At 40.8% G+C, this 25214-nt stretch overlaps 1 protein-coding gene across 1 annotated transcript in view; it reads right to left on the bottom strand.

Annotated features, from left to right (window-relative positions):
• Positions 1-458: 458 nt before the first annotated feature.
• Positions 459-25214, bottom strand: part of LOC138969231 (uncharacterized) — a gene marked incomplete in the record, with an annotated part of 180191 nt that continues 155435 nt past the window's right edge. The window contains 2 exon segments of the mRNA XM_070341978.1: positions 459-2153; positions 3397-3607. Coding sequence (XP_070198079.1) covers positions 2025-2153; positions 3397-3607 — 340 coding nt within the window.

Below are 25214 nucleotides of genomic sequence, written 5' to 3'. Positions count from 1 at the left end.
GTTACAACTTACCCCGCCTATAGGGCAAGTTGTAAAATAATGGGCATTGGTATATTATTGTGTGACGTTAAAGCTATAGCGCTTTTTGCTTTGGACAAAAAGAAACATGAGCTGCTTAAAGGCGAGCGACTTCTCATCAAGCCGATGTAAGGAGAGTCCTGTCTTGTAGTAAGGCACTGCAAGGGGACAATTTGAACAAAACGTGTTGCAGCTTACCCCGCTCTACTTTACTGCTTAACTACAAGTGTATATGTTACAGTAAATTCTCAAAACCATGAATTTTACAAAAATCTCTAAAAATGTCAGCATATGTGTAAATTTTCTGTATCACTCAAGGATTTTACAAATATTGGACAAACACATGCCAACGCACAGCGCGTACAGACTCCATTTTCACTCACAACTTTATAATTTCGTATTTATTTCAAAATACAAAGTGAGAGGATCAACCTGATTTCTACACTTCATTGTGTTGTCATACATAGCGTGTGTGCGGGACTGCTTCCAGAGAAACACTGTGAGAGAAACACGTCTCATAAAGCAAAATCAATGCATTAAGTCAATTTGTGGACATTACAGAATGATACTGAACAAACCGCATTTTTTTCCACTAAGACTAGTGAATCATACATGTATATTGGCTGGCCGAAACCCCCGAAACAGCGCCGACATAATTTTATTGTCTCTGTATCACATGCCATATGAACCCAATTTGCATAACACGGATTTTCTTGATTTGTTTAGCTTGTTTTCAATCCAAATACAACATTTGTACACAGTTTTGGATTCAGAAGAAGGTAAAGGATACAATGCAACAATTGTGAAATCTGGAATTTGAATATCCTTTGTAAATACAACATTAATGAACAAACTAATTGATTAGTTTTTAAAGTTCCGAGCTGTAATGCAATCCCATTGTAATCCCATTGTCCGGACTTATGCGAAGATTGTTTAAGCACAATTTCAATCCATTTTCTTAAAAATAAAGAGGTCGTGACAGTGCCGCCTCAACTTTTGTAAAACCAGATATGACGTCATCAAAGTCATTTGTCGAAAAATTAGAAAAAAAACACGAAGTCGGGATATTTTTTGCAAGACCGCACTTGCAAAGTTTCATAAACATCTGTCTTGTAGTTTTCTGTGAATGGCCTCAATTCCTGATCGACGTTAAAATTAAGTCAAAAGTTGACAAAACGTAAAAAGGAAAGCAATTTGTCATGGTTCATTTTCTCATTTTAGACAAAGCAGCTAGCGCAATCAGTGGTTTCATACTATATTCAATGACCACCAGCATCATTACAACCACCAGCACCGATATCAACAACGACGACAATAACAACATCACATCGCAACAGTTAATTAGTTAGTAAAGAAAAACACATCAGATCAATGAAAACAAACATACAAGCGTTGCTCTCACGCAAATACTCTCACCTGGCATTTATGTTTGAAATAACAACGAAGAGAGAAACAACCTTTGGAGGAAATTACACACCAAAATGTCCTACTTCATATATTTGCATGAAGAAGAAGAAGAAGAAGAAGAAGAAGAAGAAGAAGAAGAAGAAGAAGAAGAAGAAGAAGAAGAAGAAGAAGAAGAAGAAGAAGTGCAACAACAACACCACCACCATCAACAACAACAATAACAACAACAACAATAACAACAACAACAATAGCAGGAGCAACTACAACAACATCCCACAGTTAACTCACTTAAAACATAGAAGAAGAAGAGCAAGAAGAAGAACAAGAAGAAGAAGAAGAACGTACAACATCATCAACAACAACAACAACAACAACACAACACCAACAACTACTACAACGGCGGCAGCAGCAACAACAACAACATCCCACCGTGAACTCACTTAAAACATCGACATCACCAACTATTTGTACATGTGTCTTCGGCAAGCATACCGATCAGTCCTTCAAACGTGACGTCATGTCCAATACCTTCAGGTAGGTCACATTCACATCTTGAGTTCACGGACACACGGTGACGTAACGTATGCATTCGTGTTACGTCACATGGAACACAGGAGATTCAAGTGGGTGACACTGATGTAATTATTGACGTTCACAGAAGTAATGGCGGTGGCTGGTAGAATCGGCTGATGTGGATTAGATGCGCATAAGGTGTTGTTCACAATCAACTGAAAATGACAAGAAGACGGATATAGTGCATGAACACGAAGACACAGCTGACGGACCGTTGATTGATTTTGTTCAAGGTAATAATGGGTTGACTATGCTTTATTCAAACAACCACTTTGAAAATACATAGTGAACATTTTGGAATCAGAATATAACTGTTGTAATTGTTGTTTAAATTTGAAAGTCACGAAATTTGAGGTCGTATATATATAGACTAGATGAATACCCGCTTCGCCGGGTACGGCTTCGCCGGGAAGAAGTAGAGCCGAATACCCGGCTTCGCCGGGGACCTGGCAAGCCGGCGCACCGTACGAAGGAAGGGAGATAAACGCGCAAAACACTGGAGAAGATAAGGAAGAGTAATACCCGGCTTCGCCGGGATGAAAGCGTTGTGGACAGTGACCGTCTAAAAATAGTAACGGGAACAGTGACCTTCTAAAAATAGTAACGGGAATATGGATTGACGCCACACGAAGGAAGGGAGATCAACGCAAAACACTGGAGAAGATAAGGAAGAGTTACTGGGAATGGATCTGGGAAGATGAACAGAAAAACCAAAATCGGTTCAGCGCTGCGCGCTGAGAGCACGTGTTCAAAATTCTCATCGACCAGGTTGTGTCCGGGGTCTACCTGAATATGCCCACCAAATTTGAAGCAGATCCATCGAGAACTTTGGCCGTGCATCGCGAACACACACACAGATACACAGACAGACACAAGCCGTACATATATATATATATATATATATATATATATATATATAAAATTCCATCTCACACGGCATTAAGTCTCAGGAAACATGAATACACGCATGCAGGAAAAAAAAAATATGGGTAGCGCCGTATGTATGGCAGCTCGCTTTCCCCGGGGAGAAAGCCGCCCGAATTTCCATGAGGGTAACCTCACTGGACTGTAAATCTTATCCAATCCAATCCAATCCAATCCATATATACATATATAGATATAGATTCAAGGAAGAGGATACGTAGGAAACCATACGAAGGAAAGCTTAAAGATCTCTATTAACCAAAATGATGATGATGATGATGTTTATGATGATGATGATGATGATGATGATCATGATGGTGATCATGAAGACGATAATTATAATGGCGGTACAACATTCTGGATGAAAATAACATACCGTATGGAGAACAAAGCTACACTGCATGGCATAATACCACAGATTGGAGAAAAAACCATCATGATGCAAAGGATAAATGTCATTATTTTCAGACCAACCTCATACATTCCTGTGTCTGTGGCCTTGATCCTGAGGTGGAAGGGTTGGTTGACACTGAAAGGGAAAGAAGTGAACTCCACTCTACCTAAGTAGGCGCCATTATACTTGTACCCCATGATGATGATCTCATTTGGGGTGGTGGAGTATTGAAAGCGGAAGTCTGCGTGCAGGGCACGGTTGTCTGCTCCTACCATCAGGTCCACTGTAAACCTGCCATACATGGACTGTGTGTATATAGATAATATAAGATAAGATAATATAAGATAAGCTTACCATCCCGAAGAAGGCAGTAACGTGCCGAAATATGGATTATAAGCCTAGATATAAACGTACCAAACCTCGTTACTGGTGTGTTTTAAAAAAAAATTAAATACATGGAATTTGTGTAATTGATTATTTGATTTGAAATTATTACTCGTGAAAATAGAATGAGAATGCCGAGACTTTGTGCTTTGTAACTGAAGAACACCCAAAACGTATGTTCAATTACACACAGAGCGATCAATGCAGAAAAACACACACATTTAAGACAAAAACGAGAACACTAACGCGGAATTAACCATTCAGTCAACCACTGAACCCAGTCACACCAAAGCGATCACAGTCAGATGCACTGCATTACGTCCGTTTCGCTTTCACCTTCCGAACGCACACACACATACAAAATAAAAATAAAAACAACAAGAAAGGTATGTTATTGAAACGTTGTATCTATAACAAAACAAGCAGTCTTTTAAGTGGACACACAGACAAACGCTTATAATACACACAAAAATTAACTTATCTGACACATTGTCAAAAAGCTCGCTCGGAAGACACCGAAGAAGACGACGAAGAAAAAGCTCGAAAGAACTTCTGGACAATTTTTCAGATAAATGTATTAAAAGAAAATAAAGTATAGTTGAACTGATCTCAATTGAATTGGAAATGGAGTACCAACACTACAATATCGTTTTTATCAGCCGGACAAAAAATAAACACTTCGCCCAAAACATATTGCGAAAAATGTCGCACTTAAGTCATTTCATTCCAACTTTCTATGTCAGTAATACCCCAGTCACACAGCTCTACGTCCTTACAACGACCATGCCGATCACGCCGATCTGAAAAAGTTATGAAATCGGGACATATCGCCGACAAAATCCAGCACATGGCAAATTTAAAAAAACAACCATCACGACTGTACTACGCCACGAACTGGCTACGCTTGTTTTGTGCAGTTAAAAATAAGCGTAGGGAGAGAGCGTGCAGCTTCCCGACCTAGCAGATCCCACCCCGACCAAACCACGCTCATAGAGATCATGATTGGCCATGCTCTCGGACACTTTTACTGAGTAGTAGAAGCGGCGTCTATGTGTGACTGGGGTATAAGGGCCGTTCACCTGACCTACTGGATCACCTTTCGGAGTTTTACTCCGTTTTTTGATAGCGCTATTCTGTCATTTTTGCGTTTTACTGAAAACTTGATTAAGGCGGCACTGTGAACGCAAAAAATGACGTCATTATCTAGACCTGTGCAAAAACTGAAATACAGGATAAAAGTGAATGCCCCAAAGAATGTCCAGGTACATTTTCATTTCGAAAATCGAAAATGTCATCGCTTTTTGTATTTAACGGGTTTCTTTATGTTAGGCACATATTCAGTCAAACAAATTCCAATTAGAAAAAAAAAGAATTCGGCAAACTTTGAATGAACATTTCATAAACAAATTGTTAAGCTACTAATCTGAAATGCAATCTCGTAGTCCGGTCCGAACCAAATATACTAATTTGTAAACTTTCGAAGAAAGAACTTTAAAAATGCGACCGCCACAGTGCCACCACAACTTTTCCAAACGGGCACAATGACGTCATCAAATAGTGCTTTTGAAAAAACGTTGTCCCCTCCGCCGTCGTTTAAACTTACAGTCAACACTTGACTGATTGTAAACAGAGACAGTGGACATAGCCAGGAACTCACCTGATGGGTGCAGTAGGAATGCCCTCCACACATACTGACCAGCCTGGACGGACAGGCAGAGGAATAGCCACGGGGAACAGGGTCAGCGGCTGAGACAAGGCCAGAGAGAAATACATTTTGTTTGTTTATTTGGTGTTTAACGTCGTTTTCAACCACGAAGGTTATATCGCGACGGGAGAGAAATACATGGGACTTGATAGAAATACATTGGACGTGAACATGAATATAAGGTTTACGTTGAATCTGGCAACTCAAAAATTCAAATCAACATTTGAAATGTGTAGCTTGCTGGCTGACTTTTTGTGGTCCTCGACTTTCCCTTTGATTTTGTGATGCACAACAATTTCGAAGAGGAAAAAGTAACCCGTCTGTAAAGAGTCGTGGAATAATACACGCTGCTGCTTACACACACAAACACACACACACACACATACACACACTAAAACACACATACACACACCAAAACACACACACACACACACACACACACACACATAGGTGGTTTTACAGTCATTTGGGGTCGGCTGTGTATCAAAATGTCATCTTGCTCAAAACACAGGCATTTGGGGTCTCTTTTGTTTTACGTGTTAGAAAGTTTCTTAAAACTTTAATGAGCGTTAAATGCCATTTTAAAGTGTGAAAACTCATTTCAGGAGGTTATTACATAAAATGCAACCTCCAGCGTGATTTTTAGAAAAACAGGCATTTGGGGACGATGTTTGCTGTACAGCAGTGAAATGGGGACGTATGTGTACACAAAGTGCAGAGCTACAATTACGTTATCGGTGCTATGAATGTTTTAGGTGTTAGAAAGTTTGTTAAAACTTCAATGAGCGTTAAATGCCATTCTAAAGTGTCAAAACTCATTTCAGGAGGTTATTACATAAAATGCAACCTCCAGCGTGATTTTTTAGAAACAAACAGGTATTTGGGGACGATGTTTGCTGTACAGCAGTGAAATGGGGACGTCCAAAAGTGCAGAGCTCCCGCAGAGCTATCTGTTAATTTTAAGAATTAAAAAAAAAAAAATTCATTACTAGGATGTCCCATCGTTGGGAAATTCCGGTCGCTTCCTCCGAGTGGAAAGCTAGCAGTGACAGAGTCGCACTACCCCAAGTCAAGGGATCTATTAGTCCTGTTTCGCCGTTATCCCAATTCGCCCCCATCCCATTTTGGCGACATTTCTCAGGCCAAGTGTCATTTTACCATCATATCATGTACCATTAGCTCCACATCCCATTTTGGCGCAATCCCGTTTCGCCGTTAGCCCATTTCGCCCCCATCCCATTTTTGCGACATTTTACAGGCCAAGTGTCATTTTACCACCATGTCATGTACCATTAGATCCACGTCCCATTTTGGCGCAATCCCGTTTGGCCGTTATCCCATTTTGCCCCCATCCCATTTTTGCGACATTTCATAGGCCATGTGTCATTTTACATGCCATTCTAAAGTGTCAAAACTCATTTCAGGAGGTTATTACATAAAATGCAACCTCCAGCGTGATTTTTTTAGAAACAAACAGGTATTTGGGGACGATGTTTGCTGTACAGCAGTGAAATGGGGACGTCCAAAAGTGCAGAGCTCCCGCAGAGCTATATGAATGGTTTCATCACATACATGGCGCGAGGCGACATATGTTGTGAAAAATTTTACAAATCACGTTTTTGCGCCCAATATTTTCTTGTCATCTCCAAAGTCAAGGGACAAACACGAAATTCCTTGACTTTTGGGGTAGCGCGACTCTGTTAATTTTAAGAATTAAAAAAAAAAAAAATTCATTACTAGGATGTCCCATCGTTGGGAAATTCCGGTCGCTTCCTCCGAGTGGAAAGCTAGCAGTGACAGAGTCGCACTACCCCAAGTCAAGGGATCTATTAGTCCTGTTTCGCCGTTATCCCAATTCGCCCCCATCCCATTTTGGCGACATTTCTCAGGCCAAGTGTCATTTTACCACCATATCATGTACCATTAGCTCCACATCCCATTTTGGCGCAATCCCGTTTCGCCGTTAGCCCATTTCGCCCCCATCCCATTTTTGCGACATTTTACAGGCCAAGTGTCATTTTACCACTATGTCATGTACCATTACTCCACGTCCCATTTTGGCGCAATCCCGTTTGGCCGTTATCCCATTTTGCCCCCATCCCATTTTTGCGACATTTCATAGGTCATGTGTCATTTTACCACCGTGTCAAACCACTAGCGCCACATTCCATTTTGTCGCCATGCCGTTTTGCCGTCATCCCATTTTGCCGCCATCTCTATTTCGCGACATTTTGGATTGTGGCAAAAATGGAATTTGGCGTAAACGGAATGTCTTCCTAGTTGAATAACGCAGTATAGTAGTATAGTGAGGCTTGGCAAGAAGAATAAATAAAAAATGTGATGGCGGCCAAATGGGATGGTGTCAAAATGGGATGACGCGCTATTGTTATGACACGGTAGTAAAATGACGCTTGGCTTGTGAAATGTCGCGACAATGGGATGGGGAATAAATGGAATACGGTGAAACGGCATGGCGGCCAAATGGGATATGGTGTCAAAATGGGATGTCGCGCTTTTGTTATGACATGTTAGTAAAATGCCCTGACACGTAGTCTCAATCCAAATTGGAAATCCATAGCATCATCATTATAATCATCCTTATCTCATTAATGATTCAAAATTATAAATTTTATAAAATGACGCTTGGCTTGTGAAATGTCGCGAAAATGGGATGGGGCAAAAAATGGGACGGCGGCAAAAATGGGGTTGCACCAAAATGGGATGTGGATCAGCCACTAGATTGCCAATTTTAAAGTCTTAGGTATGACCCGGTGTGACGTTTTTATCTTTCGCCGTGTTGATATTTCGATTTTCGGCCTCGTTGATCTAGTATATAAACTCTACACTGAACAAAAAAAACCACCCTTCGATAGTACTGATGAGCGACCGTGTGTACCTTACATTCATGGGGCCAAATTTGTCCAACCAATTATTTTATTTAACTTAGAAATTTGATTCATCCTAAAATGTTTCCCTTCTTACTCAAGGGACGTAACCACTCGGTACACGTTTTCGAAGAATTCGATTTTGGGAGTGAAATCTATTTAATTTCACAACCAATTTTCTTCACATGCAAGAAACTGACATGCTTTTCGTCCATAAATAATTTCCCTTCTTAATTTTACCAGGAAACAACATTTCAGTCTCGAGTAAATATCGAGGGGGAAATATGTACACAGGCGAAAGATGAAATCGTGACACCGGCCGAGGTTCGAACCCACGACCTCCCGATCACGGGGCGGACGCCTTACCACTAGGCTAACCGTGCCGGTTTACCCTTGAGTGACAGACGGACAGACAAAAGAATATACAGACAGACCGTAATTAACACAAACACACACACTCAGCAGAGCAAAGCGGTATGACACACACACTCAGCAGAGCAAGGCAGTATAACACAAACACTGAGTCTGATTTATGAGAATGAGAATGAGGGAGAGAGAATTGCATTGAATTGAATTGAATTAAATTGAATTGAATTGATCTTTATCTTAACACTAACAGAATAAGAAATGCTAAAATGCTCTTTTTTCATCCCGCAGACAGTCAAAATTCTAATCAAAAACAAGGAAAGAGATAGAAATAAAAGGAACAGTTATGACAGCTTTACAGACAGACAGACAGACAGACAAAAAGAGAGACAAAAAAGAAACAAACAGACAGACAGACAAAGAGAGAGAGAGAGCCAGAGAAAGAGAGAGACAGAGAAACAGAGACATAGAGAGAAAGATAAACAGACACACAGACACCGACAGAAAAGTTGTGTGAAGAGCAGCTCAGCTGCTCTGCAGAATTTGTCTTACATTTTGGAAAGTTTTCTGACGATTTGGACGTGAAAACGAGACTGAACCCATGCAATATTTTTTTCAAAACTGCTCCGAAACTATCCCAAAATCAAGTAATTAAATGACATGTTGTTACTGTACGATAACTAAGTCTTTCAATCAATCAATCAATATGAGGCTCATATCGCGCGTATTCCGTGGGTACAGTTCTAAGCGCAGGGATTTATTTATTTTTTATTTTATTTTTATTTTATGCAATTTATATCGCGCACATATTCAAGGCGCAGGGATTTATTTATGCCGTGTGAGATGGAATTTTTTTACACAACACATCACGCATTCACATCGGCCAGCAGATTGCAGCCATTTCGGCGCATATCCTACTTTTCACGGCCTATTATTCCAAGTCACACGGGTATTTTGGTGGACATTTTTATATATGCCTATACAATTTTGCCAGGAAAGACCCTTTTGTCAATCGTAGGATCTTTAACGTGCACACCCCAATGTAGTGTACACGAAGGGACCTCGGTTTTTCGTCTCATCCGAAAGACTAGCACTTGAACCCACCACCGCCTAGGTTAGGAAAGGGGGGAGAAAATTGCTAACGCCCTGACCCAGGGTCGAACTCGCAACCTCTCGCTTCCGAGCGCAAGTGCGTTACCACTCGGCCACCCACCCTAACCCTAACTAAGTCTTTCCGATTTATTGTCATTCTAACTTGTTTTATCACACTCGGAAAATATCACACGCAAAATACTATCAATCAATCAATCAATCAATATGAGGCTTATATCGCGCGTATTCCGTGGGTACAGTTCTAAGCGCAGGGATTTATTTATCATTTTTTTATCTTTTTCATTTTTTATTTTATGCATGCAATTTATATCGCGCACATATTCAAGGCGCAGGGATTTATTTATTCCGTGTGAGATGGATTTGTTTTTTTACACAATACATCACGCATTCACATCGGCCAGCAGATCGCAGCCATTTCGGCGCATATCCTACTTTTCACGGCCTATTATTCCAAGTCACACGGGTATTTTGGTGGACATTTTTATATATGCCTATACAATTTTGCCAGGAAAGACCCTTTTGTCAATCGTGGGATCTTTAACGTGCACACCCCAATGTAGTGTACACGATACTAGCGAAATTATTATTTTTTTGTTTGTTCTATAAATGTGACATGCTTTAGGCTGTTATATACTACATTATAACCGACTTGATGATGTTTTTAGATCCACAGATTTAGGTCGAAAATATGATAGTTTTTCTGAGATGGTGCAGACAACGTTAACCCTCATATAAATTAAATGTATTCCATGGTGGAATCCTGCTTGCACAATCTAATCTATTCAATCTAACCTAATCAAGGCACAATCAATAGAATCAAAATCACTCACTTTTATTTTCTTGCCTTTCTGCTATTCCTCCCGTCTGAGAAAGATCACCAAAGTCATCAAAATCAGGTATTTACCACTGTATGCAACAAGTCTCACAAACTCGAATTATCTCTCTTGCAAACTGACAGATTTAACACCCGCACCATATGATGTCTGACCGGACAATTGCTAATTTGTAAAAAAAAAGGGGGTCCTTTACGTCCTCACAGGAAATTTTCCTTTTAGGGACATGAGTTGATGATACGCTAAAAGAAGAAAAGGAGGGAAAGAAAAGGGCAAGACCAAGCAATCCCGACCGTGATAGGACCCCGGCCCCGCTCACCATGAATAAGGGAGGGGGGTGGGGCAATGAGAAATATACTCGGGGATAATTTTTCCTTTATATGCGTTGACTTCCTAGGGGAAGGACCATTAAAAACATGGATTTTTAATTCAATTTTAGTTTCGTTAAGAAAAAGATAAAACTCAGGACCACCTGTTAGAAGGTTTAAAAGTGACAACATTGTGAGAAAAATATAAAGAACATGCGCAAAACGTAATACTGATCTTCTATAGGGTAGTAACATTTGGATACATCATTTCATTGACGCACGCATGAGTTGCTATGCGGCATTTGTTAATTTTAAATAGGATAAAAATATCTATCTGCGTTGTCCGTCGACCTCCCCGCCACTACAATAGTCGCAGGGGAGGCGACGTCACATTAGCAGTATTAACTGAGAGAGGAAACAGCTATCCTCTCGTTTATATAATCATGTTTTTATGTTTATTGTGTAATCCGAAAACAGGAGTTTAAAACCATCAGGAAAAAACAAACAAAAAAAACACGCACACGCCCGCGAGGTGGGGCACTGCCCTTCCCTCCCTGCGAGCTGTGTGTCCCCTTTGTTTAAGTTAATACCGTTGACAAATGACGATCATATATTTATGCTGGCTTTATTTTATTTTGCCCCCCATTTAGGGAGTCCAGAATTACAAGGGACTTACAGTGATTTTTTAATTGTGAGAATTTCCTCAGACGACAGATCTCTGCTCCCCGCGAGAGCGCTGAGGGCCATGAGATAGGTGTCTGGTTTAGGGACGGACACTTTATTTTTTGTCACAAAACAGTAGGTATCCGTTAATAAGTTGATGAGAGCCTCGGGGCTCTGCTTCTGCCTAGCAGTCACCATAGAGGTGAGGCAGAGCTCCAGGTAGCCTCTCAGGTCTTTTTCTTCTGGTTTTTGGGTTGTTATGAACACAAAGTCTCTGTGACTATCGACTTTTTTGAGGACTTTTGCTAATTTGCGAAACGAACTAACTTTATGTAGGCCACGACCTCTCAAAGGGGTGAGAACCGTGTCAGTGTATTGACCAATCATATGAACACCTTAATTGTCCGGCACGTGCGCTCTCAAAATCCACTGACCAATAGCCGACGAGAACGACATCACTGCAGGACGGTCAAGTCATGCAATCCAATTGGGCGGTGTTTATGATGCTCCCCGTGTCGACCACTGTTGCGTCTTCAAATGTCCAGTGTCAATTGTATTGGATGATTCTCAACGCCCAATACCAAACGCTTATAACTTTTATCAACGCAACTTTTAACTTGTACAGCCCCACTCCCGTCATCCTCCCGGCCCCACCCCCACACACCCAGCTTTTTCTTAGCGTACAACCACCTCATGTCCCAAATAGAATCTTATTCTGGGGACACAAATAGAAATTTACATACATTCAACTCGTGGTCAAAACAACGTTTATGCTTGCGGCCATTGTCCCCTAGGCGAGACCATGAAATCTTGGCGAAAAATGTTTAATATCTTTATTGTACAAAATAAAACAAACTAACAAAAACCGATTTTATCTCACAGAATATTATCAAGCTGTTCTCGCAACAACAACAACAACAACAACAACAACAACAACAACAACAACAACAACAACAACAACAACAACAACAACACCACTTCAGGGAGTTATTCCATGAAAAATGCATGGATGTATAATTTCTATTCGATTTTGTTTTCGCTGTGTACAAAAGGAAACAAACAAACTGACAATAACCGATTTTATCTTACAGAATATGATCATGCTGTTCTGGCAACAATAACAAAAACACTTAACAGAGTTATTCCATACAATCGCATGGATGTATTATATATTTTCTATTCGGAAAAAAACCACCCGAATGTTATGCTTAAAGTATTCCCATACACGTTTTAGGATTGGACATGAAACGGTTACCGAAGGTGCTTTTCCTCAGGCCCGTACAGACACTTCGGCATGCTTGAATTCTTTGACATTCAACAAGGCTTGAGTCGGTTTCGTGTAATCCCTTTGCCTAATCAGTCAAATTATACAAGTCATAAAAAATGTTCCCGGCAGATATCAAACCATACGTGCAGAAGTATCGTCTGTTTCTCACGCGGGCTTAAAGCTTAATTATGATCAAAGCACTCTCTGAATGGTAACATGAAAGCACAGCTGTTTAATATTTTCCCACACACACACACGCACACGTGCGCACGAGAAAACATAAGACTTTCATAAGTAATGTGATTAATCAACATGAAATAAACTTTTTTGTTGGCTTCTAGCGTGAAAAAGCGCGTGGGTGGCACGAACATTTTCATAATAATAAACATCACCTTTATCACAGACTTATATCCCATTTCGTGACACCTACCACTACTCCACTACATCAAAGGATGTCTGTTGAGATAATCGAATGGTTCAAAACTTTCAAACCTGCGCGCACATTCTAAGCCGACTAACACATAATAGTCAAGGACATCATAAAATGGTTCTCGGTGAAAACTTGACCGAGGGCCATTTTACGACGTCCTTGACTAGATAGTGTTTATGGCCAAACCAAGCACAACCCGAGTGTGTCAAGTATACTCATGTGCATTGCTTCTTGGACAATGTAAAGAACACCGAAAGTACTTCAATGCCGTTCTCGAGTTACGTTGACTTTTACAAAGGTTGCAGCTGACACGGCTTACGTAATCCGGTTTCCTGGTCATGTGTGTGAAAAATGTGTCCATTAAAAGCATAATCTTTAATTCATATATTATTTCAAAAAAGATGTTAAAACTAAGGACCACCTTTTGTTAAAAACTTTAAGAGTGAAACGTTATGTGAAAAATAGAGAAACTGTGGCCTATTATGTGTTTTCGCCGGTAGGTGTCAATTGGCAGGCCAGGCACTTAATCACGCTTGACTCCCCTCCGCTTAAGCGGCAATCGTTTAGCAAGCGCCGGTGTCTGCTTCAAGAAAGCCCTTCACACCCAGATTGAGTGAGGGAACATCGAATAGTGACATTTTTCGATGTGATTTTTCGATTTCATAAACAACAATTTTGAAAAATAATATAAAAGAGATAAATATTTTGCAAATACCGTATCTGGGTGGTCTAAATCAGGCTACCATAACTGTCTCGTTGTATGCCTTTTTTTTCTTCCAAGTATATACAACTATTGCAACAACAATAAAGAGTTAACAGGCAAGTGATATTTAATTTAGAAATGGAATACGCTTTAATTTAAAACAAAAGCACAACGAACAAGATGTTTTAATTTATTTCGCTCCAAGTCAAAATTTAAGCAAAACATCTAAATAGTTTTAAATGCGCATTTAGTCCGCTGTCGCACGGAGGAATGTAGGATTACCAAAACCGGCAAAATCAAAACTGGGCAAAACTTGATTTAAAAGAAGGCCCCCCCCCCCCCCCCCCCCCTGTAGAATTTGCACTGCTAGATGCGTTGGCGGCATCCCATCCTGCCTCTCCCAACTTGCCGTATCCCAGTCTGCCTTACCCAATTTGCCGCATCCCGGCCTGCTGCTTTGTGTGTGTTAGTGCGTGTGTATTTGTGTTTGTGAGGCAGGGAAAGAGAGAGAGAGAGAGAGAGAGAGAGAGAGAGAGAGAGAGAGAGAGAGAGAGAGTGACTGAGAGAGAGAGAGTGACTGAGAGAGAGAGAGAAAGAGAGAGAGAGAAAATAGAGAGAGAGAGGGGGAGAGAGAGAGAGAGAGAGAGAGGGGGGAGAGAGAGAAAGGGGGAGAGAGAGAGAGAAAGAGAGAGAGAGAGACACACACACACACACATACACAGAGAAAGAGAGAGAGAGAGAGAGATGTCAACAAAATCAAGGAAAAGAAAAGCCTAACAAAGAATTTCAAGTGGCAGCCCAACTTTTCGACCTGTTGCCAGGCCTTCCTCAGCGGCGTTTAATTCTGCGAGACGCCAATTCATGCATCAAGTACTAAGCAACACAATACCATAGTTAATTCTGTTACGAAACACAAAGCAAATATTTCAAAGATAAAATCTACAAGACTTGACTAAAATTAATGTAAAAAATCAACAAGAAGAAACAGAGGCGAAAACAGTATTTGACTTTCAATGTTTTTGCAGAGAACTTGTTTACGGCAATAGTGGAAACTAACATGTTTTATGAACGTGTTTATGTTTTGCAATCTTGTTTTCTGATTTATCCATCTATATATTTATTTACCTATTTTCACTTTACTTATTTAGTTCCGATCAAATGATCCGCTGCAAGAGCAGTTTGTAAATAAAATCAGCGATACAAAATGCCTCCGTTTCACTTAGATGGCGTATGGAAATAATTAATAACCTTATTTTATGATGGGTGACCTCATTGCAAATTGCTGAAATTTAAAAAACGATATCAAAAATAGAGTTACTAGACGGAGCCCTTCGGGGCGTTTAGTCATGCTTGAGACATATATTCACATGTTTTGATAGAGTATGTCCTTATCTGCGACCAAAAGACAAATTGTTGCTTCAACAGTGCTTTGAGCGGATCATTAAGTCTTGCACTTTCGCGTCTAATAACGTACGGTGTCTAAAATTAAATACGGCGAAGTGGTCTGAGCCTACAATGTTTAAATGTGTACACTACATTGGTTGTGCACGTTAAAGATCCCACGATTGACAAAAGGGTCTTTCCTGGCAACATTGCTTAGGCACAGTTAATAATTGTCTACCTATACCCGTGTGACTTGGAATAATAGGCCGTGAAAGGTAAATATGCGCCGAAATGGCTGCAATCTACTGGCCGTATAAAATTTCATCTCACACGGCATCACTGCAGAGCGCCTAGAACTGTACCCACGGAATATGCGCGATATAAGACTCATTGATTGATTGAAATGTTTGATTGCATAACTTCTAAAAACTAGTTCCATGGTCTCATCCCTCCCCCCATCTACCCCCCCCCCCCCTCATCCCCTATTTTGTTTTAAATCTTTTTTCTTTTCTTTTCTTGCTCCTCTTACAGTATCACGGTAAACGTTCCCAAATAGATCCTAGTTACCTCAGAGGACGTTAATCCCCAAAGTCAGCCAGTCAGTCAGTCATTAAAGGCAAAAGCGAGGTAACGCACAACTGGGTCCGACCAGAAAAGCCGTCGCTGCCTGTGTGACAACCACCATAAAAATCTACCACAGCGGGAAACTTTCAAGTTAAGTATTTTCAACCATCATGACTGTGCCCGCATTCAACTTTACAATCAAAGGATGTCTGTTGAGATAATCGAATGGATCAAAACTTTGAAACCTGCGCGCATATTCTAAGCCGACTAACACATAATTGTTAAGGACATCATAAAATGGTTCTCGGTGAAAACTTGACCGAGGGCCATTTTACGACGTCCTTGACTCGAGTGTGTGACGTATTCTCATATGCGCTGCTTCTTGGGCAAGGTAAAGAACACCAATACTTCAATGCCGTTCTCGAGCTACGTTGACTTTTACAAAGGGTACAACTGACACGGCTTACGTAATCTGGTTTCCTGGTCATTTGTGTGAAAAATCTGTCCGACAAAGAAAACTGCCCAACGAATATAGATAACTCGGTCGAAAAAAATACTACCAGCAAAATATCTAACCCCCCCCCACTCCCACCTCCGCCGAAGAAAGAGCACGGGGTTCAATACATGATGATAGTTATTAAACACAAAGCAGTTGTAGCTAGGCTCAAGGCAATCACAAGATAGGAAAGCTTTCGAGTCATCGACAATCATTCGGAGGTGTGTTTTGGAACAAATGTTGGAGAAAAGGGTAAATGTCGGCTTCTTTTACAGACACTATCTAGTCTTATGTTTCTTATTTGTTTGACCCTCTTAGGATTATGGAGTTTTATGCACTGCCTTTTATAGTTAACTAAACTTTTGTATTTGAATTAGCCCATTGCACTTGGTGTAGGCCTTAAGCTTATTTAAATCGCTTGTCCAGTATTTAATTTAGTTCTCAATTTTTGTATGAACTCAAATGTTTAGTGTTCTTAGTATGTCTTGCTAAACTAAGTTCTATTTAATCAGAGTATGTTTGCGTGTGCTTATACTTAGTGATATTGTAAAGCGCATAGTGCTTTTCGTTATGCGCTATAGAAATCTCCTTAATAAATAAATAAATAAATAAATAAATAAACATTCAAAACTGTGTAAAATGGTCGAACTGAAGTTTTTGCACAACAAATATGACCATAACAATTATTTCTTAAACTTAAAGTACTGGGACAAATTAACCCCTTCGTTGTGAAGTTACACACGCGCAATGTTGAGACAAATTCATCAAAGACATGAACGCAATCATCCATGGAAAACGCGCTGATCATGCCTGTAAGGGCTGTTTTAAAGTCACTGAATGTCTAATGTTGATTGAGGTACACCATGTATGGTAACACTTATCTCCCAATACCCCCTCGGACAGTTCTAGAACCCCTTGCAATGCTTAAAAGATAAACTCCATTTCCTCACTTCATTTTGGCAGTTCAAAACTGTCAAAAACATGATTTCACATTTTGGTCATGCTCGCAATAGTTATCTCCAATCGATGCTTCATAATATTCTGCATGTTTTAGTTCTGCAGTTGCTCATACATCTTTTTATAGACATCTGAAGACGTGTGCTGCTCACATACAGATCAGCATAAATCCATTTACAACTTAGATTGTTTAGTGTCTATATGTTATTTGCTTGTCTGTCTGTCTTGTGCGTACTCCTTCTCAAACATAAACAAACTCGGACATATTCAAAGATAGTCTACATAATTATGATCCAGAGACAGCCAGCATGCCTCTTCCTTGTTCTCCGACAAAAGAAAACTTCCTTGTGGCCTATTGTGTGTTTTCGCCGGTAGGTGTCAATTGGCAGGCCAGGCACTTAATCACGCTTGACTCCCCTCCGCTTAAGCGGCAATCGTTTAGCAAGCCCCGGTGTCTGCTTCAAGAAAACCCTTCACACCCAGATTAGTGAGGGAACATCGAATAGTGACATTTTTCGATGTGATTTTCGATTTCATAAACAACAATTTTGAAAAATGATATAAAAGAGATAAATATTTTGCAAATACCGTATCTGGGTGGTCTAAATCAGGTTTCTTGTCAAACGTAAAATGCAGTATAGAAAAAACCCGTTGTGTTGGAATTTAAGACTAAATCAATTTGGGTCTACTTGTAGAAACAGTGTTAATAAATGTTCAACAAATGCTGAAAGAAACAATTGGCAGCACCCTTGAAACGCTTGGCATGTATATTAAATGTTGAATGTATATTGGTTAAGAACAAAAGTAGGGCAATTTCGTTACTTTTGATTTGGACCCCTACCTCAATAGTTCTTTGAATGTTCGCCTTCTTTTATATTTAGGTACCGAGAAGCCTTCAACAGATGTATACATGTATAACTAATTCAATAAGTTTTTCGAAGCATCCTATTCTAAACACGTTAAATGTCTGACCTTTTTGTTTTTGTTTTTATTTGTTTCTGTTGGGTTTCAAACAACATTCTGTGAGATAACCTTTAAGGTCATCGCCGTAACAAGAACACTGTTCTTCCGTTTTAGGCTTTTATAGTCCATACAATATTTGCTGGCTTACACCCGTCAATTTTACGTGTATCAGTTCATGAAATATTTGCCGGCTTTTACCCATCTATGTTATCTTTCCCCGGTCAAGGCAATATCTTGAAATGATTGTTGAAACTTCAGAGAACCCTTTGCTTAAAGTTCCAAAGATTGTTTTTGTTTTGGAGCTTTCCATTCTTTTCGATCATGAACAAGGAAATAGCTGAATGAGTATGACGCGTTCTCTAAAGCTGTCCTGGGGTACAGAACGGATGTGATCACACACTTATCGCTCGCTTGAGTAATTCTTTAATCACACAAGAAGCTTTTGTGGTGTTTTGTTTTCTTGAAATAGTGACACGTTACCTGGCACACTTAAGCAGGTTTCATGCCCCCCCCCTCCCTACCCATTGGGAATACAGACCACTTGAACAAATCTGAGTGTGTGGAGTTACGCCCTGGAGTCATACTCGCCGGAGGAAAAAGGGTGAGTTCTTGGCTTTGTGGCGCCAATAACAAGTCATTGATGACGAATTGAGTCATCTGTCAGTAAAACGTAAAAACGGAGGAAGGTCTCTTATTCATATTTGCTTCTTTGGCTACCATAACTGTCTCGTTGTATGCCTTTTTTTTCTTCCAAGTATATACAACTATTGCAACAACAATAAAGAGCTAACAGGCAAGTGATATTTAATTTAGAAATGGAATACTCTTTAATTTAAAACAAAAGCACAACGAACAAGATGTTTTAATTTATTTCGCTCCAAGTCAAAATTTAAGCAAAACATCTAAATAGTTTTAAATGCGCATTTAGTCCGCTGTCGCACGGAGGAATGTAGGATTACCAAAACCGGCAAAATCAAAACTGGGCAAAACTTGATTTAAAAGAACGCCCCCCCCCCCCCCCCCCCCTGTAGAATTTGCACTGCTAGATGCGTTGGCGGCATCCCATCCTGCCTCTCCCAACTTGCCGTATCCCAGTCTGCCTTACCCAATTTGCCGCATCCCAGCCTGCTGCTTTGTGTGTGTTAGTGCGTGTGTATTTGTGTTTGTGAGGCAGGGAAAGAGAGAGAGAGAGATAAAAGAGAGAGAGAGAAAAGAGAGAGAGAAAGACAGAGAGAGAGGGGGAGAGAGGGGGAGAGAGAGAGAGAGAGAAAGGGAGAGAGAGAGGGGGAGAGAGAGAGAGAAAGAGAGAGAGAGAGAGAAAGAGAAAGAGAGAGAGAAAGAGAGAGAGAGAGAGAGAGACACACACACATACACAGAGAAAGAGAGAGAGAGAGATGTCAACAAAATCAAGGAAAAGAAAAGCCTAACAAAGAATTTCAAGTGGCAGCCCAACTTTTCGACCTGTTGCCAGGCCTTCCTCAGCGGCGTTTAATTCTGCGAGACGCCAATTCATGCATCAAGTACTAAGCAACACAATACCATAGTTAATTCTGTTACGAAACACAAAGCAAATATTTCAAAGATAAAATCTACAAGACTTGACTAAAATTAATGTAAAAAATCAACAACAAGAAGAAACAGAGGCGAAAACAGTATTTGACTTTCAATGTTTTTGCAGAGAACTTGTTTACGGCAATAGTGGAAACTAACATGTTTTATGAACGTGTTTATGTTTTGCAATCTTGTTTTCTGATTTATCCATCTATATATTTATTTACCTATTTTCACTTTACTTATTTAGTTCCGATCAAATCCGCTGCAAGAGCAGTTTGTAAATAAAATCAGCGATACAAAATGCCTCCGTTTCACTTAGATGGCGTATGGAAATAATTAATAACCTTATTTTATGATGGGTGACCTCATTGCAAATTGCTGACATTTAAAAAACGATATCAAAAATAGAGTTACTAGACGGAGCCCTTCGGGGCGTTTAGTCATGCTTGAGACGTATATTCACATGTTTTGATAGCGTATGTCCTTATCTGCGACCAAAAGACAAATTGTTGCTTCAACAGTGCTTTGAGCGGATCATTAAGTATTGCACTTTCGCGTCTAATAACGTACGGTGTCTAAGATTAAATACGGCGAAGTGGTCTGAGCCTACAATGTTTAAATGTTTTATTGCATAACTTCTAAAAACTAGTTCCATAGTCTCATCCCTCCCCCCATCTACCCCCCCCCCCCCTCATCCCCTATTTTTTAAAAAAATCTTTTTTCTTTTCTTTTCTTGCTCCTCTTACAGTATCACAGTAAATGTTCCCAAATAGATCCTAGTTACCTAAGAGGACGTTAATCCCCAAAGTCAGCCAGTCAGTCAGTCATTAAAGGCAAAAGCGAGGTAACGCACAACTGGGTCCGACCAGAAAAGCCGTCGCTGCCTGTGTGACAACCACCATAAAAATCTACCACAGCGGGAAACTTTCAAGTTAAGTATTTTCAACAATCATGTGCCCGCATTCAACTTTACAATCAAAGGATGTCTGTTGAGATAATCGAATGGATCAAAACTTTGAAACCTGCGCGCATATTCTAAGCCGACTAACACATAATTGTTAAGGACATCATAAAATGGTTCTCGGTGAAAACTTGACCGAGGGCCATTTTACGACGTCCTTGACTCGAGTGTGCGCTGCTTCCTGGGCAAGGTAAAGAACACCGAAAATACTTCAATGCCGTTCTCGAGCTACGCTGACTTTTACAAAGGGTACAGCTGACACGGCTTACGTAATCTGGTTTCCTGGTCATTTGTGTGAAAAATCTGTCCGACAAAGAAGAAGAAGAAGAAGTGCGCGCAGAGAGAGAGAGAGAGAGAGAGAGAGAGAGAGAGAGAGAGAGAGAGAGAGAGAGAGAGAGACAGACAGACAGACAGACAGACAGACAGACAGACAGACAGACAGACAGACAGACAGACTTTCCGCACTCGTTAAAATGTCAGTCGATACTGGAATGAATGTTGAAACATTGTAAACCTAAAAAAAAAATAAAAAAAATAATATTAAAATTAAACATTCATACGAGTTACTATCTGTGACAAGGACGCATAAGAAGTATAGCAACTAAATATTAATCCGCTTACCCATTGCTCCTCTTCGCACCTCGGCCTGTGAGTCGTCCTTTTCCTGAGTACTTGCACACAAGTTTTGCGTATGCATACTTCAGTTCGTCTGGAAAAGGCTGTTTTGAATTCTTGTTCGCAAGTTGAACAGCACGACTGTATTTGACCACGTACACCAAATCGTTCTTTCTGGAAAAGTCTGCCAGCCGTTCGGTAAGATCATTCCAACTTCTGAATGTTTTCCCCAACTGTCATTTGTGCCATTTCTCAGCGATTGATCAACGGTGTGGTTATTATGGATGTAGTAAGTGTCGAATTGTGAGAACAGTTCTGTCCGCCAAGTGGTTTTAAACACTGCGCGTATTTGCACCAAGTAATAACGTGTCACATCAAAATAGTTCTTTACCTGTCAGATAGTTTAGCGCCAAAAACATGAACCAATGATAGCCCATGGATTAGTAAGTGATATGATGTTGGGGCGGGGCCAATGAACTAATGTCAACACAGTAAGTATCAACCAATGTTTGGCTCCGCCCCCACATCACGTGGACTGGGTGGCCGAGTGGTAACGCACTTGCGCTCGGAAGCGAGAGGTTGCGAGTTCGACCCTGGGTCAGGGCGTTAGCAATTTTCTCCCCCCTTTCCTAACCTAGGTGGTGGGTTCAAGTGCTAGTCTTTCGGATGAGACGAAAAACCGAGGTCCCTTCGTGTACACTACATTGGGGTGTGCACGTTAAAGATCCCACGATTGACAAAAGGGTCTTTCCTGGCAAAATTGTATAGGCATAGATAAAACAATGTCCACCAAAATACCCGTGTGACTTGGAATAATAGGCCGTGAAAAGTAGGATATGCGCCGAAATGGCTGCGATCTGCTGGTCGATGTGAATGCATGATGTATTGTGTAAAAAATTCCATCTCACACGGCATAAATAGATCCCTGCGCCTTGAGTCCGAGTCTGGAGATACGCGCGCGATAGAAGACTTCATATATATAATCACGTGACCCATAAACCCATCGCCTGTAATTAGATCATACTATTACCGCTTCAGTTCTGAGACATCCTGCTTGCTGGCGCGCGCGCAGAGAAAAAAATTCCCTCTTTATTTTCACTTCTGATGCTCATCCTATTGTTGTTGGCACTCGGGTTTGTTTGTTTGTTTGCTTAACGCCCAGCCGACCACGAAGGGCCATATCAGGGCGGTGCTGCTTTTGACATATAACGTGCGCCACACACAAGACAGAAGTCGCAGCACAGGCTTCATGTCTCACCCAGTCACATTATTCTGACACCTGACCAACCAGTCCTAGCACTAACCCCATAATGCCAGACGCCAGGCGGAGCAGCCACTAGATTGCCAATTTTAAAGTCTTAGGTATGACCCGGCCGGGGTTCGAACCCACGACCTCCCGATCACGGGGCGGACGCCTTACCACGAGGATTGGGACTCGGGTAACAGGGAACGAAGGGCAGTGCCCCACCTAGTGATCGAGTGCCACAACCCAGACTTTTCCCTCAATATATATATAGGTTTTAAACTCCTGCTTCCGGATTATACAAAACACATTAAAACATGTATTAAACAATGGCGACTGCACGTGAGAGGGAACAATAAAGAGACCAAAAAGCAATGTACTCACGTTAAAATGACGAACACGGAACGAATAACAGCGACGTTTCGACCTAAGGGTCTTCTTCAGGCACAAAAACACAAAAATACACACACAAAAAAGAAGAAGAAAGACGATAGAACAAATGAAGAGAAGAATAACTGACAAAACAACTGCACTGCACAAACCAACAAATGACAAAGACTGTCTTTGTCATTTGTTGGTTTGTGCAGTGCAGTTGTTTTGTCAGTTATTCTTCTCTTCATTTGTTCTATCGTCTTTCTTCTTTTTTGTGTGTGTATTTTTGTGTTTTTGTGCCTGAAGAAGACCCTTAGGTCGAAGCGTCGCTGTTATTCGTTCCGTGTTCGTCATTTTAACGTGAGTACATTGCTTTTTGGTCTCTACATTAAAACATGATTACATTAACGAGAGGATAGCTGTTTTCTCTCAATTTTACTTCCCTATAGGTCAGTATTACGTGTTTGCGCATGTTCTTTATATTTTTTCTTACAATGTTGTCACTTTTAACCTTTTAACAGGTGGTCCCGAGTTTTATCATTTTTTAACGAAACTATAATTGAATTAAAGTCCATGTTTTTAATGGTCCTTCCCTTAGGAAGTCAACGTATATAAAGGAAATATTATTAATACTCCTCTTACAAGGACCTTAACATATATCTCTTATTGCGCCCCCCCCCCCCCCCTCCCGTACTCATGGAGAGTGGGTCCTGGGTCCTATCACGGTCGGGCTTGCTTGATCTTGCCCTTTTCTTTTCCTCCTCTATTTTTTTTTTATCATATTACCCCAGTCCTGTCCGAGGCCAACAATCTATGCCTGTAGGACGTTAATATATCTTGTAAGTAACTGCGCTGGCTGCAAAATTCCTCAAACGGGAGGTGATTTTAGACAGGCAATGCACTGGTTTTCCCTTGAGACATGAGAAAATGACTTCTTTTTTTTCATTTTTCTCTGATGGATTGGCTCGCTAATTAAGAATGATAACCACAATAATTTAGAAAAAGAACAGTTTAAACTCTGATGTCATCGTAACACTCAGGGACATGTCTATACTAGTTTTACCGCGCTGGCGTCAAACAACACTTTTCATCTCAAACTCCTTACGACCAGACAAAATATATTCATGTCCTATAGGCATGTATTGTTAGCCTTTTAAGAACATGATCTGGGTTATAGGAAAAAAAAACACCGAACGAACGAAAATTAAGGGGCTTAAATTAAGGTCTAAATTGCCTATTATTGGTTTATACGATAGTTAAAAAAAAATTTAAATTTTTTTTTAAAAAATCGGGAGCTGGTTAAAAACAGAAGGATGACGGGAGTGGGGGTGATAAGATATTTAAAAATATCTGTTAAGATTGGATAAAATTGAGTACTTTGTATCACCTTGGTATAAGTGGGGTCCACATACGTAATCTGGGGGGATGGGACGATAAAATCGAGTGTTTATTTCATCCCAATGATGTTAAAAGTTATACAATCAGAGCCACATTTGGTTTACAAACAGTCAGACAGAGACTTAAAGTTTAGTGAAGAGCGGCTCTGCAGTTTCTGTCTTCTGCGTAGTGAAGAAAAACCGGCTTCGGAGGCAAACGCCTTTCCACCACGCCACAACCCTTACAACATTTTTGCGTGAAAACTGTCTGGCTGTCTGTCTGTCTGTCTGTCTGTCTGTCTGTCTGTCTCTCTCTCTCTCTCCCTCTCTCCGTCTCTCTCTCTCCCCCTCCCTCCTTTGCTCCCTCTCTCTCCCTCCCTTCCTCCGTACCTCTCTCTCTCCCCCTCCCTCCTTTGCTCCCTCTCTCTCTCTCCATCCCTCTCTCCGTACCTCTCTCTCTCCCTCCCTTATGTGCTCCCTCTCTCTCTCCCTTCCTCCGTACCTCTCTCTCTCCCTCCCTCCTTTGCTCCCTCTCCCTCCCTCCTTCATTTGCTCCCTCTCTCTCTCCTTTCCTCCATACCTCTCTCTCTTCCTCCTTTGCTCCCTCTCTCCCCCTTCCTCCTTTGCTCCCTCTCTCTCTCTCCCTCTCTTTCTCAGTACCTCTCTCTCTCCCTCCCTTCCTCCGTACCTCTCTATCTCCATCCCTTCCTCCATACCTCTATCTCTCCCTCCCTTCCTCCGTATCTCTCTCTCTCCC

The sequence above is a fragment of the Littorina saxatilis genome, linkage group LG6 (assembly GCF_037325665.1).
Source record: "Littorina saxatilis isolate snail1 linkage group LG6, US_GU_Lsax_2.0, whole genome shotgun sequence".
Classification (NCBI taxonomy): domain Eukaryota; kingdom Metazoa; phylum Mollusca; class Gastropoda; order Littorinimorpha; family Littorinidae; genus Littorina; species Littorina saxatilis.
This window is presented reverse-complemented; position numbering and strand designations above follow the sequence as displayed.